Source organism: Macrotis lagotis, chromosome 1 (genome assembly GCF_037893015.1).
Source record: "Macrotis lagotis isolate mMagLag1 chromosome 1, bilby.v1.9.chrom.fasta, whole genome shotgun sequence".
In the NCBI taxonomy this organism is placed as follows: Eukaryota; Metazoa; Chordata; class Mammalia; order Peramelemorphia; family Peramelidae; genus Macrotis; species Macrotis lagotis.
Window position 1 is genome coordinate 414,289,774 of NC_133658.1, and position 19,458 is coordinate 414,309,231.

At 38.7% G+C, this 19,458-nt stretch overlaps 1 protein-coding gene and 1 non-coding gene across 2 annotated transcripts; both read left to right on the forward strand.

Annotated features, from left to right (window-relative positions):
• The first annotated feature begins 1,244 nt into the window (after nt 1-1,244).
• Nucleotides 1,245-19,169, forward strand: HSPA9 (heat shock protein family A (Hsp70) member 9). Its single transcript, XM_074212933.1, has 17 exons — nt 1,245-1,417; nt 3,395-3,453; nt 3,543-3,630; nt 7,411-7,592; nt 9,518-9,642; nt 10,601-10,674; nt 10,778-10,884; nt 11,393-11,555; nt 12,026-12,118; nt 12,811-13,020; nt 15,033-15,260; nt 15,835-15,939; nt 16,273-16,390; nt 17,125-17,219; nt 17,621-17,713; nt 17,836-17,976; nt 18,290-19,169. Exons 1-17 carry the CDS (start codon nt 1,340-1,342, stop codon nt 18,365-18,367), a joined length of 2,037 nt encoding a protein of 678 aa, XP_074069034.1. The 5' UTR covers nt 1,245-1,339; the 3' UTR covers nt 18,368-19,169.
• Nucleotides 15,422-15,498, forward strand: LOC141510668 (small nucleolar RNA SNORD63). The gene has a single exon (XR_012475097.1). It is a non-coding gene; the product is annotated as a small nucleolar RNA SNORD63 (small nucleolar RNA).
• Nucleotides 19,170-19,458: the final 289 nt, after the last annotated feature.

Sequence of the window (19,458 nt, forward strand, 5' to 3'; positions counted from 1 at the left end):
GGCAAATTTGAATTCGGCAGTGCTCTATCCATTGTACCACCTAGCTGCCCCATTACTTTCTTTTTTGGTGTCATTTAACAAGCCCCCATGTTAGCACACATATAATCACCTGAGCTTAAGAGGCCCAGGATTTGACACAAAATAAGCAAATCCAGAGGATGGAATCAATAAAAATCTATGTGGGCATTCACCCTTGAATTGAGCTCCTTTTTACCACTCTATGACACCCGGGCCTGGCCTCTGATTGTCCATTCCAGCTCCATGCAGCTGAACTGATTGTACCCCCACGTCTGCCTCTGCCCCTGGGAAGGCCCCCAAATTCCTTCAAGCTTCAGCTCCCTCTAGAAGAGCCACTTTCTGAGGCCTTTACTCCCACCGTGTTATTTTTCATGCCTCTGACGAGTCTTAGGTCTTTTATTTTTGTCTTTGTAACCCAAGGGCATTAATAATAGGCGTTCAACAAATGCCCACAGAAAGAATTAAAAAAAAAAAGAACTGCTTATTTTGGGTCATTTAATTGTCTACAGTGCAGAAATGGTGCAAATTTGATTAAAAGACCTGAGACCGTTTGTATTTCTACGTCTTGCAACAAGTAAGGCAAGAACTGTAACGGGAAAGGAGGACAATCGAGCCTGAGTCAACCCGGCGCAACTTTCAGATTCTACGGCAAAATGGCGGCTAGCCAAGACGACGCAAGATTAACGCCCAGTTTACTGCGCCTGCGCCCCAGGCTTCTCCTGCGGCGTCACCTTTCCAAATAGCCATGCGCAGAAGACAAGCGGCGAATCTTTTACCGGCCTCCTCTCTTCTCTCTTCCGCCTCTTCCGCCTCTTCCGCCTCTTCCGGCGCACATGCGCCACAAGCGGTAAGCACCTTGCCGGCTGCGCAGGCGTGATGGCAACCTCCTCCCACGTACCTGACGCAAGGCGACTGTAAGAGGTTAGCATTTTATTCGATGTGACCTTGAATCTTGCCGGCCGACGAGGACCCGGGCTGTCTAAAGCAATGCCTACAAAATTGACCTAGTTTTACAAACCCTCTCCAGGGTCCAAAAATCCTGATTTGTCCAAAAAAATTACTTCCTCTTTCTCTCGATCAAAGCACTCCCCGGATACCCGAGCAATCCGGGTCCGAAGAGCCCCGACATGAAGTTTTCTGTTCAGGCTTCCGCGTGGGCTTCCCCGGGAGAGAGCGGTCTTATGGGACGCCGTGACCCAACCCCCGCCCCCACCCCCCACGTGGTCAGAGGTTTCCAGAAGAGCCGCGACCGCCGAGCTGCGCACCTCCCGGCCCCTTCAGTCCCCTTCGGCGCCGACCCCCGTCCGCCCGCCCGCCCGCCATGCTCAGCGCCAGCCGCGCCGCCGTTGCCCGCCTCACCGGAGCCGCCTCCCGGGGCCCGGCTGCCGGCCTCCGTCAGGTGCGCGGGTTGCTGCGTCTGGCCCGGCCTCGGGGCCTTAGCGTTAGCTGGTTTTTTCCGGGCCTCCGGGGCACATGAGAGGGCAGTGGGGCGGGCCGAGCCGGGGCTTTCAGAGACGCCGGAACGGAGCGGCCCCGCCGGGCAGGATGAGGCCAAGACGGTTGAGGGGAGCCGTGACTCTTCTGCTCTGAGACTGGGGTGGGGACCGGGGCTCCCCAGCCGGGCCCTAAGAGAAGCCCGAGGCGGACCAGGGTTGCGGACCGGGGAGAGCTATAGGTGGCGGCCCTGGGCGCCCCAGCCCGGGCGGGGTCGGTTTCCATAATGGAGGGGAGGGAGATGGCCGCGGCGGGCTGTGTCTGCCATTTCCGCCTGAAGGACTAAAAGTTAGCAAGGCTTGGAAACGGCAGTGAGAGCATGTGGGCCCAGTCTGTTCAGATTCTTACTCTTATTTGTTCCTTTCCAATTTCACTTATCTGGACTCCTACTATCCGGAGATTTAACGGATCCCAGTTGGAAGCAACTTTCTGAGCTCCCTGGGTCCCTGAATTAGGGCATTGTAAATTTTAATGAGGTATGTGTTAACCTAGAGATACGTGAGAAAGACAACACACTCGTAGTGAAGAGGCATACGAAGGAACCAAAGCCCTCCAAAACCTGCTTTCTTGAAGCATCGAATCTCTGGTCTCTTTTATTCTGCTCCTTGGCCGTTAAGCAGCTTTAGGATGACGGACAGAACAACTATATTGGATGGGAATGGTAGATTTGGGTTCTGGCTATGTCACTTACTGACTGTTTGAGGATAGATACCTTTTCCCCAACCCCACGTTTATCTTTGACTAAATGTGGTGTTGGTCAAAATAACTCCTGAAACCTTTCTTAGGCTTTGCTGGGTGTTTGGCATCCTTTTTCTCTCTTCAGTTCCTATAAAATAATTGTTGTGTTTACAGGACTGGGGCGGCTTGGTGGCACAGTGGATAAAGCACCGGCCTTGGAGTCAGGAGTACCTGGGTTCAAATCCTGTCTCAGGCACTTAACAATTACGTAGCTAGCAAGCCACTTAACCCCATTTGCCTTGCAAAAACAAAAAAAAAAGACTTAAGGGACCCATTTCATATACATAGGTTGGGAGAAAAGTTACTCCAACAAAACAATTTATCTAGAGAATCATTTCTGTTGTCTTTACATGTGGACTAAAAGAATTGACTTCTAGGCTGATGCAAGGTTGCAGGGATCTTAAATCATCTAGGGTTTGTGAGTTAGATAAACTTTGGAGGCCATTCTGAGGGTTTCTGCTACATAAATCTTAGTCCACTTGGCCAATTGCATCATAAGGTCATAGAAAATGTCTTGGAATCACTTAAACCTTAATAGTGCAGGACTAGTCATATTTCCATGTGCTGTTGGATATCAGAAGGCAAATGGGGTTAAGTGACTTGCCCAAGGCCACACAGCTAGGTAATTATTAAGTGTCTGAGACCAGATTTGAACCCAGGTACTCCTGACTCCAGGGGCAGTGCTTTATCCACTGTACTACTTAGCCACCCCACGAGTTCAATAAATCTTAATTTTAAGTGCCTAGATGCTGGGGATACAAAGACAAAAATAGCACTAGTCCTTGACATTATGTTGGGCAACAATAAATTTGTTGAAAGAATTGTTTTATATTAAAATTAGTGCTATAGGGGCAGTTAAATGGCACAGTGGATAGAAGAGTGCCTCTGGAGTCAGAAGTACCTGCTTTAAATGTGGCCTAAGATACTATAATTACCTAGCTGTGTGATCTTGGGCAAGTCACTTAACCCCATTGCCTTAACAAAAAAAAAATTAGTGCTAGAGTGGAAAGACTGAGTCAGGAGACCTGGGTTCAGTTACTCATCTATAACAACTAAATACTTATGTTCAGGATTTTCATGTGGTGTTTATTGTTGTCTATGCCATTAACCTCCAACCTCCCTTTCTTTTTTTTTTCCCTCCAAGGATGGCTGGAATGGTCTTAGTCATGAGGCTTTTAGAATCATTTCAAGACGAGATTATGCGTGAGTGTGGCAAATTTTGTATTATAAGAGTCAGTTCTGAATTTCTGGCCCCCTTCTGTAATTGACATTGTTTTACATGTACCCTGCAGGTCAGAGGCCATCAAGGGGGCTGTTATCGGTATTGACTTGGGCACAACTAATTCCTGTGTGGCAGTAATGGAAGGGAAACAAGCAAAGGTGAGTTCTGGTATTTGATATTTACCCTTGGTTCTAATTTTATGTACAAAATAGATGCTTGGACATTTTGAGTTTTTGATTTTGCTTTATAGGTTTAGTTTTAGTATGGAGAAACTTGGATTGCTAGCAGGACTTTTTTTTTAACACAATTTAAAAGGTCATGAAATTATAATCTACGTGAGAAGGGATCTAAAAAATTTTTTTCATTCTACTAGTTTGTAAAATCACCTGTGATCTTAGAACCGATTTTTAATTTTTTTCCCCAAATGAAATGAAATTCTCTGCTTCTGGTTTTCTGGCAAGGCACATGTTTTTGAATACCAATAATGAGAATGGCTTTCCTTGTGATCAGTTGCCTGCATTTGCAGCTCCTTTAGTTACAGAGTGCACAAGCTGTGCTGGAGGAGTAGAACAAAAATAACTGGTCAATAGAGGGACTTAGCCATCATTTGTGACATGATTTAACTGCTTGGGTTCTCTTTCTCCCTTTTTTAAATTAAAATCATGTAATTTGAGAACTAGAAGAGACTTCACAACCTTTTAGAGTCCAATCTATACAGGAAAGAAATTCTCCATATAATTTTCCCAATGAATAGCCATCCATCTTGGTGGTTCAGTGGATTGACCACTGGTTTTGGAGTCAGGAGGATAGGAGTTCAAATCCAACCTCTAATACTTGATAGTAATTAGCTATATGACTTTGGTCAAATCACTTAAACTTGATTGCCTTGCATCCAGGGCCATTTCAAGCAGTCCCAATTCATATCTGGCCACAGGATCCAGGTGTTTCTGGAGGAGAAAAGGAGGGTGCTGACTTAGCACTATACCCCCTCACTCAAATCTAATTCATGTACTTGACTTTGCATCACCTCCTTCATATGAAGGACCAGGGCGGCTAGGTGGCATAGTGGATAAAGCACCAGCCCTGGAGTCAGGAGTACCTGGGTTCAAATCCGGTCTCAGACACCCAGCTGGTGTGGCCTTGGGCAAGCCACTTAACCCTGTTTGCCTTGCAAAAAAACTTAAAAAAAAAAACTTTAAAAAAATGAAGAACCAAAAAAACCTCCAACCTCTGCTTGAAGATCTCCAAGTAGCCACTTCTTTCCCTTTACAGACCTTCAAATACATCATCATGTGTTTTTTCTCTCCTGGCTAAATATGCCCAGTCCATTCAAATAATTCTCTTGTCATATGTACTCTAGACCCTTCATCATTCTAGTTGCCTTTTCCACTTTATAGTGTCCTTGACTGGTGTTACCAAAAACAAACACAATGTTCCAGTTGTGATCCAAAAGAGTAGAGAACAAAGGAACTATCCCCTCCCTATTTCTGGAAGCTACATTCCTCTTAACAAGGCAAGAATTTGCTTTTTTTTTTTTTATTTCCAATTCAGTGCTTACTCAATGAGCTTGCAGACCCCCTAAAAATCTTTTTCAGATCTGCTGTTCATACCTCCTCCCCCTTATAATTTTGAGGTTGTGAGGAATTGTTGTTTTTGTTGTGTTTTTTTTTTTAATCCAAATGTAAGGTATTTCTCTATTGGAGGAATAAATTCAGGCCAGTAGTCTAGCCTGGCATTATCTATTTTATTAAGTATTTCACAATTACATTTTAATTTAGTTCAGGATTTCTTGAAAGTGTTATGAGCCAGTTGTGACCTAAAAAAGTGTTTAACACTTCTGATCTAGTAATTTGAGAGAGATGCTATCTATGCTTTATCTAGGTCATTGATAAAAATGTCATACAGCCCAAAGCCAAGGACACATACCTGGAGTCTGTACAGTCCTGGAAACCACCCTGGCATATTGACATTGAACCAATAACTCCAACCAATTTGGAATTCATTTGATTGTATTGCTGTCTAAGATATGTCTCTTCCATCTTTATTAGAATAGTACAAGGTAATTTACCAAAAAAAATTTTGCTAGAAACTAGGCAGACTATACCCATCTTAGAATTTAGTAAGTCTGCTAAAACAGAAATGTGACATCTGATTTGATAAGTTCTTGATAAAGCCATATTGACTCCTTCTAAAAGATATTTGCCAACCACTCTATAGTTTTCTATCTGCTCTTTTTTGAAAAATTGATGTTTGCCATTCTCTATTCTTATGATGCTTCTCCCATTTTCCATTATCTTTCAAATGACCTGGGTCGGATCTGTCATTTTTTTTTAGAACCTGAGGATATAGCTGAATAGGCCAGATGACTTGAACTCATTAAGCATAGTTACCTGCCTTCTTACCATCTTTGTCTTGAATAATAGTAAACATACAGGAGAAAAGCTGCCATGATTCCTTTAATTAATTGTATTGCCCCTCCACAATCCAAGCAAACAATTGAAACAATTGACCATTTTTTTCCTCTTGTCTATTCCATCCTCCACTGAGAGGTCCTATTTGATCTGCTTTTTCTTCCAGTATAGCTTTAAAAAAAACCCAAAACATACTTTTTTATTCTTATTCATTCTGAAATTTAACTTTCTTAGTAGTATTCTTGCAATTCTTGTTAGTTTTTGCAGACAACAAACACTTCTTTCCTTTATTGAAGTTGTTTTACTTTACATTTATATCTTCATAATTTTCCATCCCATCTGGGTAGACTTATCTTGAAATATTTTAGTTCATGAAATCCTATCTTTCCTCTATCACAAACTCTTAAAGTGAGCTTCTAATATTTCCACACCAGCTACATATTGTTCCCTGAGAATAGAATTTCTCATTTGTTTCTCTGTCTCTGTACAAAGATAGGTCCAACAACTGATTTTTTTGTGAGATTTTGCATTCCATATTAGTCATGTTGTGAAAGGAGAATCAGAACAAAAGTGGGAAAAAACCATGAGAGGGGAAAAATATGAAACATTAAATTTTTAAAATTGAAAATATGTTTTGGTCTGCATTTGGAATGAGTATACTTTTTTAATATAAAATCCTATTGCACCAACCTTTTACTCATTCCTTTGTTTTCCCATTTTCTTATTGGCATCCCCCCTCTCTCTCTTCTCCTCCCCCACCAACCCCCCAACTTCAATATGTAATATAAGAAGTAAATATGTTTAGAGAGAAGCATCCTGGCATAGGCGATACAGAAATGGACGTCTTTCATCCATCAGAAGTTCTGCCTTTACTCCACATGGGCTTTATTATGCTGGAGACAAGTTGCCTAACAATCTTAATAATTGAATTACAGGTCAGGTGCTGATCAGGGAATGTTCCATATTGGGAGTTCCTTATTCCAGTGAAGTCACAGATCCAGTCTCTTCCCTACCAAAAAAAATTGTTAGGGCTTACAAAATAAGAACAGGAAAGCTGTATTTCTTATTACTGTGTTTCTGTGATAATGTTAGGGTTTTTAAAGATTTTTTTTTTAATCTCATAGCAGTGGGGCAGCTAGGTGGCACAGTGGATAGAGCACTGACCCTGGAGTTAGGGGGACCTGAATTCAAATCCGGCCTCAAACACTTAACAATTACCTAGCTGTGTGACCTTGGGCAAGTCACTTTAACCCCTTTGCCTTAAGTAAATAAAAAAATCTTATAGCAGTAACTGGAATTGTGGTCAGGCAAAGCAGGGACCTAATAAATATTTTAAATTACAGCCTATTAGCAAATAATCATCTGATAATTTTTTAAATTAGCCACATTATTGCTAATTTAAAAGCAATTTTTGATGTTACATATTTATAAATTGAGTTCCTTTTTCTTGTGGGTTTTCTGTATAAAGTTTGCATGGAGATTCTTCATTCCTTGGGTTCTTAAGGATGTACCACCTTGAGGTTTTAGGTATTGGAGAATGCTGAAGGTGCCAGAACCACTCCATCAGTTGTAGCCTTTACAGCAGACAATGAACGCCTTGTTGGCATGCCTGCTAAACGACAGGCAGTCACCAACCCTAATAACACATTCTATGCCACCAAGCGCCTCATTGGTCGTCGATTTGAGGATCCTGAAGTACAGAAAGACATGTGAGTATTAAAAATTTTTTCCCTTTGCCAGTTCCCTCACCAGTAATCCTTACCCTTAATTCCCTCCTGTCACTAAAATTTTCGTAATTTAAGTCACCTACTCTTCACTTTTCTTGATCCCCACTATTCTGTTTTCAGTCCTTATTGTATTATGACCACTGTAATTTAGGTCCTTAGTGTTGTTTTTTAAAAGTCCTTCACCTCATTTCCTGGAATATATACCTTTGATTAGAGAATCCTTAACATCCTTCAAGACTCAATCAGCAGCTTGAGTTGGAATCATAAGAGGCTTGTTTAAGCATTAGATTCTTTCTTGTTTTCCTTATGTCTTGTTGAGAAATGCCTACCATCCTGTCTACAAAGTGTTACATCCTCTGCATAAATATCTACTTTTCGGAGATTAGCACGCATTTTTGTTGCCTCAGTTTTACCTGTAAACTATGGAGCTATTTTATTTTATGGCCTGACAGTTTTGTGGATTATGGACATTTTTTTCTTATATACAGTTGTATTTCTGATCAGTGGTTTCTTAATACTGTTGTACTACAATATAAACTTGGTTGATTTAGGTTGCACATTCACTGAATTCTTTTTTCATTTTAGAACATCAGTTCTGTTAGACACTACATCAACTACACATTTTTAATATTTGATAATGTAAAACCATACTTGCTTATTTCTTAAAAAATGTATTTAGTGATTATTTTAGATAGTGTTCTAGCTTTCATCCGTTGTGTAAATTATTTCATATAGGGAGAATTCTGATCTATACCTATTGTTATTGAAAACCAGAATTGGATGTGCATTTCTGTGAAGTAATGACATTTCTACTTTTTTCTTTGTTTTGAAACATTTGCCAAACTAAATAATATGACACTATATAATATTTAAAATGTTATGGACTGCTGATAATGAGAAGCAGACAAAGCCCAATATTCTTAAACAGCAGCAAATGTTGTTTGTACAAAGCATAGTGACATTTTTTAGACTAACATCCATGATGCCCATTGGCATTAGCACTACCATTGTATCCTGCTGTATAATAAACATTCTTATGCGTTTATCTAATGTTGATAAAATGTTAGCCCTTAACCACTTTTATATGTTTGAAATTCAGGTGTATCTTCCATAACATAAACAAACACTAGACTGTATCACAAAAAAAAAAAAGTATTAGATTCTCTAATTGAGTTCAAATTCCTTGAGGTCAGGATTAATATTTTTCATTTTGCTTTTTTATCATTCTTAATAATGCTTAATAAATAATTGAGTCAAATTTATTTTCAAGTTGCTATTCAAGTCTCCCTCCCCCAAAAAAAAAACAGAATTATTTTGATAGATTTTGTCTTAAAGGATCAACTATCTCTAAAAAATTGCCATTTCAAATGGTGGTCATCTATAAAAGGTGTTTCAAAAATACTATATGTCGAGGGTGGCTAGGTGGTGCAGTGAATAGAGCACTGGCCCTGTAGTCAGGAGTTCAAATCTGGCCTCAGACACTCAATGATTACCTAGCTGTGTGGCCTTGGGGAAGCCACTTAACTCCATTTTCTTGCAAAAACCTAACATGTATGTGTGTGTATATATTATATGTCTAGATTGTCTTGTTTTTATCTTTGCTGTATAGTTTTGATCAACTGTCTACTGGTACTATTTGTAATGTTTACATTTAGGTAAATAGGATACAATACCCATTCATGAATACAATGCAGTAGGCCCAGAGGGCTGCAGGTTCCACACATCTCCTAGGGAATAGTTGATTGACTTATGAACTCTTGGCAGTGAATTTGCCAGCAATGATGATTAGACCTTTTAAAGTATTTTAAGTCTATGTTAATTTAAAGAGAATCAGTTTGTTTGTGAACTTGGTGAAAGAATTGTCACAGCAAGTTTTCTCAGTTAAACACAATTCTTGTGTCTTTCAGTAAAAATGTTCCTTTCAAAATTATTCGATCCTCCAATGGTGATGCCTGGGTAGAAGCCCATGGGAAACTATATTCCCCAAGTCAGATAGGTGCATTTGTATTGATGAAGATGAAAGAGACTGCAGGTAGGTAGTTTATCTTGATTTTTAAAAAAAAGACAGCCTCATTGGGTTTATCCTTCCTAACTTGGCTAAGATAGGAATAAGTAATGTTTGTTAGACTTCATTGTGTAAGTTGCTATTGGTTTTGTTTTCCACTTATTAATAAATACAATTTAAAGCAAAATCAAATATATGTATATATAAAATATCAGTCCCATTGATATGTTACCAATCAAACCTTTGTTCTGTGTTTTGTTAATTTTGTTCTTGGTATGGTCTCTGCAAATTAAAAGAATCTTCAGAGTTTTCTGGTTTGGGTATCTAGTTTAAGACAAAGCTAGTGAGTTTTTCCTTCCTTTTAGACCAATTGGTGAGGTTGTTATAAAAAAAAGGTCTTAAGAATAACATCTTTGGAACAAAGGTTGAGGAAGAGGACTTCCCATTTTAAGAAACTTGTATTACCTCTAAAAGAAATGGTCTTTGTGCTTGAATTGAGCTATATTTTGACCTGGGAACCTTGGGAGGGGGGGAGTAAAAAGCTATCAAAAATAATAAAATTCAAAATAAAGAAGAAATTTTAGGAGGGCTAGTGTTATATATAATTAAGAAAAATAATGAACTTTAGTTCTTCAAATTTTTATAGTTAACATTTCTTTGTATTAATATTCTAAATCTCAGACCACGATAGATAGATAGATAGATAGATAGATAGATAGATAGATAGATAGATAGATAGATAGATAGATAGAACTTTGAATAAACAGGTTTTTAAATCCTTTTGATTATATTTCCAGGTTAATGTCCTAGCAATGGAATCACTATTTAAAGTGTTTTTTAAGTCTTCATTCTTTAATTGACCAAAAGTCCTACGAGAGTGATTATTTAGTCTGAGTATATCTTGTGTGCATAATACATTTAGAAATTGTTGTGTCTGTCAAATAAAAGGCCCCCCATTGATTTCAGTTTTTTTATTGTTTTCCAGAAAACTATCTGGGACATTCAGCAAAAAATGCTGTTATTACTGTGCCTGCTTATTTCAATGATTCTCAGCGACAGGTGAGTTCACAATAAACTTCTCTTCATACAAATCAGTGATCACTTAAAATGAACAATGTAGAAATTGATTTCTCCTTTCTCCCCCCCCCCCCCCCCCCCCAAGGCCACCAAAGATGCTGGGCAAATATCTGGCCTCAATGTACTTCGAGTGATTAATGAGCCTACAGCTGCTGCCTTGGCTTATGGCTTAGACAAATCTGAAGACAAAATGTAAGCAAGTCTTTGGAATATTTTCCCCTAGTTTCAGAAAAAAGGAAAGGTTAAGTTGTCTGATATTTGAGAACAGTTAAATACACAGTCATTTGTGCTCCTTTGATGTTTGAGCCTTGCAGTTAGACTAAAAATTTGCCCTTTCCTCAGGACAGGTGGGATCCCAGCGTGTGTGTGTGTGTGTGTGTGTGTGTGTGTGTGTGTGTGTGTGTATCTTTCAAAAACTGCAGTGGGAAATTTTTACATGTAAATTGAATTGCTCCATGTTAGATATCTAAAAGTGATTAGGTATTGTCAGCATTTATTTACTCAATATCATGGGCTTTGATTTATTTTTATTGAGCACTTGTTAAAACTACCGGTCAGAAATAAATCACTATTAAAATAATTAATAAAAATAGTTCAGCATTTTATACCAGTAAAATAGCTTCACATTCATGCATTTATTAGAAATTACTTTCCTTGTCCAGTCTTACTAAAAACGTGTCCCTGTTTTCCTCTCTTAAAGCATTGCTGTGTACGACTTAGGTGGTGGAACTTTTGATATTTCTATCTTGGAAATTCAGAAGGGTGTATTTGAGGTGAAATCTACCAATGGGGATACTTTCCTAGGTGGTGAAGACTTTGACCAAGCCTTGCTGCAGCACATTGTGAAAGAATTCAAGAGAGAGGTTGGTGACCAGTTTGACAGATATTGCTACTTTAAAGAGTCTTGCATATTTTAGAATTGTACTTAGTAAAATTAGTTGGTTTGTCAGCAAGGACTAGAAAAATGTTGTTTTGGCAGCTACTTGTAATTTAAAAGCATCTTGTTATCAAAAAAAAATCAGGCTGTCTTCTAGTGCACTCTTTATCTCCTCATCCACTTGTAAGCAGAGTAAAGCTGAAAGGGGACATGGGAGATCACCTATAGAAATGAAAAATGACACATACTAAAAGGCGATACATAATAAAAGTGAACCTGTTTTGTGTTGTTTTTTTTTTTCGTTTTTCATCCCCCTTATATTTTTTGTTGTAAAAAGTATGGTACTTGGGAGGGGAAGGGATACAGAATATCAAAAGTTCAATTCAGAGTTTGGTTGTTGAGCAAAATAAAAAATGCTTTGTTAGACTGAAATATGTTGTATGGTTCGTCTTTTAGACAGGACTTGACCTGACAAAAGACAATATGGCTCTTCAACGAGTTCGGGAGGCCTCTGAGAAGGCAAAGTGTGAACTTTCTTCTTCTGTGCAGGTGAGATGAATAAATTACAGCTCACATTGATGAGCTGATTGAACCTTTCTAAACACTCAGAAGTTTTGTTTATTGGAGTGATAGAGGCATTATTGAGTTTATTAAATTAAGTTCATGTTTGGTGGGTTTTAATGAATTCAGTATTAAAATGTAGGGAGGGAAGGAGAGTGAGAGAAATAGCAGTGACACTACATAGCCCAGAGTATAAGTCTATATATTATGGCTGTGCAGATTTAATGTTGCCTGATATTCTTGGGGTGAATGTGGCAGAACATTTTTTTCAGTCTCCTTATCACTAAGGACATTTGTAAAGAAACATCCATATAAAGCAAAGTTTGATGGTATGTGTGACTTAGAATAGACTTATTTTACACTTGAGGGGGAAAAAATTAGTATCCTAACTGCTTTTAGCTAGAAGCCAATCTTTTTGACCCTGTTTTAGTTTGTGTTGCTTGATTCTTCTTGTTGGGGCTATTTTATGGCCTAATTCCAAGTTTCTTGAGTCATAGCTATGCTGAAGGAACGAAGAACAATTGGAAATGATATCTGAACTCAATGCCATATATACTTGAATGCAAATTGTATTCTGACTTTGTTGGAGCTATGTGACTTTCTAAATGACCCTGTTCTATCCTTGTTGTAAGCACTTTATCATTGGCTTCCTCTGCTCATATTAAATATTAATTTTGCAGACTGACATCAACTTACCATATTTGACTATGGATGCTTCTGGGCCCAAGCACTTGAACATGAAGTTGACTAGAGCTCAGTTTGAGGGCATTGTCACTGATCTCATCAGAAGGACTATTGCCCCATGCCAGAAGGCTATGCAAGATGCTGAAGTCAGCAAGAGTGACATTGGAGAAGTAATCCTAGTTGGTGGCATGAGCAGAATGCCCAAGGTATTACAGAGTAGAGGGAGAGATGTGGTCCCTTGGGTAGGGGACATTTTAGCATTTCTAGTAACCTTGTAATCTTTTTCAGGGTCAGGAGGTAAGTATTTTCTTATCTGGGCAGGTTCAAGAAATAATAGGTCTTTTAAGTTGGAGAGTTGGAATTAAGGATTTTCCAGAGATCATGTTCCCTATATATTGAGCCAAAGTAAAATTGACGCATTCAAACTGGGATGGCTGTTAGGATGCTTTAAGTCCTTCATGGTTTGGTTTTGTTTGTTTTTTTTTTACATTTGCCACTTTTATTCAGTAGCAACTGTACTTTAGTCTGTGCCATTTCAATGGCTCTGTCTATGGGGTGAATTGCTTTCTTTATCATAAATCCACCAGAGAAGTTGCTTCAATATTTTTCCCACAGTTGCTATTACTAGCTGTAACTCCACTCTATTTCTCCCCACTCTCTTATTCTATTTTCTCTCTCCTTTCATACTGGCCCTGTCCAAAACTGTTGAATCTGAGTACCCTCTCCCTGGAACTTTCCTCACCCTATCAAGTGTGCATGTCATTTTCTTTCTGAGCCATTTCTGATGAGAATGAAGGTTCACTCGTTCCCCCTTGCCTACCCCCTTTCCAGTCCATTGAAAAAGCTTTTTCTTGATTCTTATATGAATGTTCTTAGCTTCTCTCCTTTTCCTTCTTCCCAGTAGTTTCCTTTATCACCCATTGACTCCATCTTTTTACTATATTATACCATTTTGTATTCCTTCCTGTGTCCTGTCTATATGTGCTCCTTCTAACAGCTCTTATAAATGAGAAAATTCATGTGAGTTAACGATATCTTCTTCCCATGCAAGAATACAAACAGTTCAGTATCATTAAGTTCCTCATAGTTAGTCCTTCTCTTCCACTCCCTCTATGGTTCACCAGAGTCTTGTACTTGGTTGTTGAGCTCTGGTTGTTTCAATAGAAAAGCTTGAAAATCCTGTTTCATTGAAAGTCCATCTTTTCCCCTGAAAGAGAATGTTCAGTTTTGCTGGGTAGTTGATTCTTGGTTGTAAACCAAGATCTTTTGCCTTCTGGAATATCATATTCCAATCCCTACGAGCCCTTAATGTAGATGCTACCAGATCCCGTGTAATCCTGACTATGGAGCCTCGATGGTTGAAATGTTTGTTTCTGGCAGCTTTTAGAATTTTCTCTTTGATTTGGGAGTTTTGGAATTTGGCTATAATATTCCTGGAAGTTTTTCTTTTGGGATCTCTTTTTATGAGGTGAATGTAGATCACACACACACTTCCCTTTGCCCTGGGACTATAAGGAGGATTCTGATATCTTAGTAAGGAAGCCCAAACTCCAACATGGATCTGAGTGTGGGCAAACAGCAGAGTCCTGCCCGGAAGGAGAGCACAGAAATCTCTGCAGTCTTCCCCTGACCCCTTCCTGTCTCTGGGGGTGCAGGCTGCTTTCTCCAGATTCTCACTGCAGATTCTGCAGCTTGGTGCTCCTTCATTCCACACTCATTCTGAAGTAGCAAGGTTCTCTTCACCATCCCTTCAAGCCAGTGGTCTCTGGGCCGGGTTGCACTGTGGCCAAGGCTTTTTTTCCAACCCCCCATCCTGGTGAAATACATCTTTTCCACAGACCTTCTAAGTTATCTTGGACTGGGAAAACGTATCACTTAGTCTTTCCTATGGGTTCTGCCCCTCTAAAGTTTGGCTAGAGTCATTTGTTTTTTGGAGTTTGGAGGGAGGAAGGAGTTCCTGGGAAATTCCGCCTTCACACTGCCTTCAAATATCATATTTTGAACAGCAAGAATTCAAATCACTACCTGAAAACTTATGCATGGAAGATTATGGCAGAAGTTCCCTCCCACTAGAGAAGTATTTGAGGGAAATTTCCTTTCTCTCTCTCTCTCTCCCCCCCTCCCTCCCTCCCTCCCTCCATTACCCCCCAATTGCCCTAATTCCCCAGAGGTGGATTGGTTCTTATGGAAGGTGAGTGACTTATTCTTTGGTTCCTAGGTTCAGCAAACAGTACAAGAACTCTTTGGCCGGGCTCCAAGTAAAGCTGTCAATCCTGATGAGGCTGTAGCAATGGGAGCTGCCATTCAGGGAGGTGTGTTAGCTGGTGATGTCACAGATGTGCTACTTCTGGATGTCACTCCCCTTTCTTTGGGCATTGAGACATTAGGAGGTGTCTTCACCAAACTAATCAATAGGAACACAACTATTCCAACTAAGAAGAGCCAGGTAAGAACATTTCCAGCCTATAAAGGACCATCTAAAGTTCTCATCTAAAAAAAATGAAAAAAAATCTTTTTAGTTTAATTGGCAAGAACTATTGGAATTATTCTTCCACAACACGACCTGTGTACTCAAGAGTTTCTAAGAAATTAAAACTATTTTTATTTGTGCTGTGATGTTTTTGACAACCCTTCATTCTGAAGAAAAAAATGAGTATGTGGTAACTACAAAAAAACTGAGCACAATTTTTTTTAAAAGTATTGCCTCAATAAAAAAGGTATTGCCTTGATTAAAAATTGATGGACTATGTCTCCCCAAATTACTGTTCAATTGGTGTAGCTCACGTCTTGCATTTTCACTTCTTGGTTTCTTCCACAATTTTAATACATTTTTGGCTGGCACATAAATGCTGAATTAGCTGCTGTCTTACTGCATTCCTAAATGCTTCCATTCCCAATAAGGAAAAACAGGTTTATATACAGAATACCTTGGAACTTTTCCTTTTTGTGAAAATGGGAGACAAAGTAGAGCCTATGGAGCTCCTTCCTGTTCATTGACTTCTCTTTTTTTTTTTCCATAGGTGTTTTCTACAGCTGCTGATGGTCAGACACAAGTAGAAATTAAAGTGTGCCAGGGAGAGAGAGAAATGGCCGCAGACAACAAGCTTCTTGGACAATTTACTTTGGTATGTAATCCTGAAATTAAAAAAGCCCTGTGGTTCACAAAGAGTAAATTCTCTCCTAATTAACTTTGGGCTGCCACCTATAAAATCTAGGTGACATGAAGCTTCAGCCAGGAGTTTGTAAGTAACATAATTACAAGAATGAACTGTAAATTACAGAAAATGAAAATATTTGTGATTAACTGTCAAACCATTTTTGGTTTCCCCAGTTAGAATTTCTTGAAGGTGGTTTGGGAATTAGCAATCATCATCTAAACATCCCTCTTAAGAATAGTACATAGAATTGGGAATGAAAGATGCTGTGAGCTGACTCTTAAGGACTTGATTATATTTCAGATTGGAATTCCACCAGCCCCACGTGGAGTTCCACAGATTGAAGTCACATTTGACATTGATGCTAACGGGATTGTGCATGTTTCTGCAAAGGATAAAGGCACAGGACGTGAACAACAAAGTAAGTCTGCTTGTCTTCATACCATTTATAAAAAGTAGAGTTGGAACAAAGAAATTTGACTAGACCTGTAAGTTTGCAGTTTCCCTTTGGCTTCTAGTTTCAGGTGGTAGTTATCTCGTTGATACTAAGAAGAGGTAATAGTGTGCTCCAAACCTACTGTGTAGAGGCTTGGCTATGAGGTAGTTAAATCTACATGTTTTATGATCCTAGCAGAACCAAGTATCAGGCATTGAACTTTAGAGCCACTCAAAACTTCATTTCTGTTTTAAAGTTAGCATTAGATTACCTGAAAATCAAACCTAGTTTGGACCATAATATAGTGCTTGTTTATTCAGGCGTTTTAGTGGTGTCCAACTCTTCATGACTCCATTTGGAGTTTTTCTAAGCAAAGATTCTTTAGTGGTTTGCCATTTTTCAATGATTGATCACCAGAATTGGATGTTGGTGTTGATTTCAACTCACATTACTTAGGCTTAAAGTCATTGAACTGCCATAGTCTTTTGAAATATTGAATATAAGGAAGATGAAAATTAACCACTTAGTGTGTGAATATGCTTTTATGTAAACCATGTTAAAGATTATCAGACTGCCTTCTGTGGGGGGGTTAAGGAAGGGTGGAAGAAAATGTGTAAAAAAAAAATAACAAAAAATGATAGACACTACTATTGTATATAATTGAAAAACAGAATGATTGCATAATAAAAATAATGTTTCTATACTTTTTTTCCTTATAGTTGTGATCCAGTCTTCTGGTGGATTAAGCAAGGATGACATTGAAAACATGGTTAAGAATGCAGAGAAGTATGCAGAGGAAGACAGGAGAAAGAAAGTAATTGCTTTCAATTTATTTTTATTTATTTTTCTATTTTCATATATTTCTAGTCAATCCATTATGCTACTTATCCTTTTAATATTCCCTCCTGAAGTCATCTAGACTACTGTGCTGCATTGCAATGCCCTTCTTTTCTTCTCCTATAGCTTATTATTGTTTCTACTTTTCTTTTTTGGGGGGGGTAATGTACTGCCTAAAATAAATATTTCTAAGACAGTAAATTGCATAGTAACAAGACTAAGTTATATTGATGGAATTACAAGTCCCTACTAAGGAACTGGCAGTTTGTCTTAAAATTGTCTACCTTGCCAGAATCTACTTTCTTCTACTTATATTTGCTTGGCTGATTGGCAGAATCTGTTAACATTCCACACTAATACTTGGGCTTAATCACTTAGGAACGGGTAGAAGCTGTCAATATGGCGGAAGGAATTATACATGATACTGAAACAAAGATGGAAGAATTCAAAGACCAACTGCCAGAAGATGAAGTGAGTTGTATTCTTAAAATAGTATCAGTTCAAAAAGTACAGTTTCAAATGAAACTGTAGAACAGTATAGAAAAATGTAGACCAATAATTACATATCTGTGTGTAAATTTTTTCCCCTTCAGTGCAATAAACTAAAAGAAGAAATCTCTAGAATGAAAGAGCTTTTGGCTCGAAAAGATAGCGAAACAGGGGAAAACATCAGGCAGGCAGCATCTACTCTCCAACAAGCATCATTAAAACTCTTTGAAATGGCATATAAAAAGGTATGGATTTATTTGTGTGTGTGTGTGTGTGTGTGTGTGTGTGTGTGTGTGTGTGTGTGTGTGTGTGCTAAAGTGGCTGATGTGATTTCTCATGGTTGAATTTAGCTAAGATAGAAGACCCTATGCCAAGCTTTAGTAACTACTCATCTTTCTCTTAAGGAACTGTAGGATGATATAAGTGGGTACTAAAAAGATCAGGAAAGGAACAAAAAACACATTAATGAAATTGAAGCTATATTAAGCTAAAACAAAGTTAAAATGCAGATAGTACCAGAGCTTTAGTTTAACAATTTTACAAATATTTTCTTTGTAGATGGCATCTGAGAGAGAAGGATCTGGAAGTTCTACTTCTGGGGAACAGAAGGAAGATCAGAAGGAGGGGAAGCAGTAATCACCAGTTGACCTTGACTGGAGCAGAAAATTTGGAAAACATTTGTGAAGCTTGGGGTAAAAGGGCATGAGGACCTTCCTGAGCAGAAATGGGCAAACTTCAGTCTTACTGTGTTTTTGCAGTATTCTATATATATATATATAATTTCCTTAATGTATAAAAATCTAGTGAGTGTATTAGCTAATTATCATTTGACGGGTAATTCAGATAATACAGAGTTCTAAATGTTCATCCCCAGCCTATCTTTATTTTCCAGCTGCATGTGAAAGGCAGAGGGATTCATTGATCATTATAAAGGCTTGACACAGTTGTCTGTATCAGTGACTGATTCCAAGGAGTGAAATAAAACCATGTCACAAAATTGAGAGTAGGGGACCATAATCCTTAAAAGACCCAGTAGAGACAGGTCCCTAGTTAGCAAAGTACTGATCAGCCATGACTGATGGACTCCTTATCTGTAACCTATGCAGGGCCAGCTTCATTGCCAGAGAAGGAAGAAACCAGATTGAAAGAGATGAGTTTATTTTGTTCTATCTAGAACTATTCATTTTGAAAAGAGGTGATTAAGGAGGCTCTTCAGCTTACCCAAAGCATTCTGTTTTCTCTACCTTCTTAGCCTTTGCACTGGGTACCTACTTCCTTGATAATTGTTCTTTTGATCCATTCTGGATTTTTTAAGAAAAATAAATATGAAAACAATGTTGATTTGTTGTTTGTGAAGGTCCCTAACCAGCCACCTAGCATCTTAAGTAACTTAAACTCAGTATCGTCTTGTGGAATAATTAAAAGTGACTGCTTTTTATAGTGACCACAAAAATGAGTTTTTTTTTTCCTTTGGTAATAATCTTCTGCCTCAGGATCAACTTAAAAGTTTTTTCTAATCTTTTTTTCCCACTGCGCCTTTATCATTTGCATAAGGATTGGGTTTTGAATCCATAAGATAGAATGAAGTCACTGTTCAATAGCTAATATAGCTAGAACTCTCAGGGAAGACTCAGTGCTATGAGGTTTGCAGATGAAAACTACATCCTGATCTCAAGAGACTAATATTAAATAGGGATTAGAAAGAGAATAGTTTGAGGAAGAAGGGA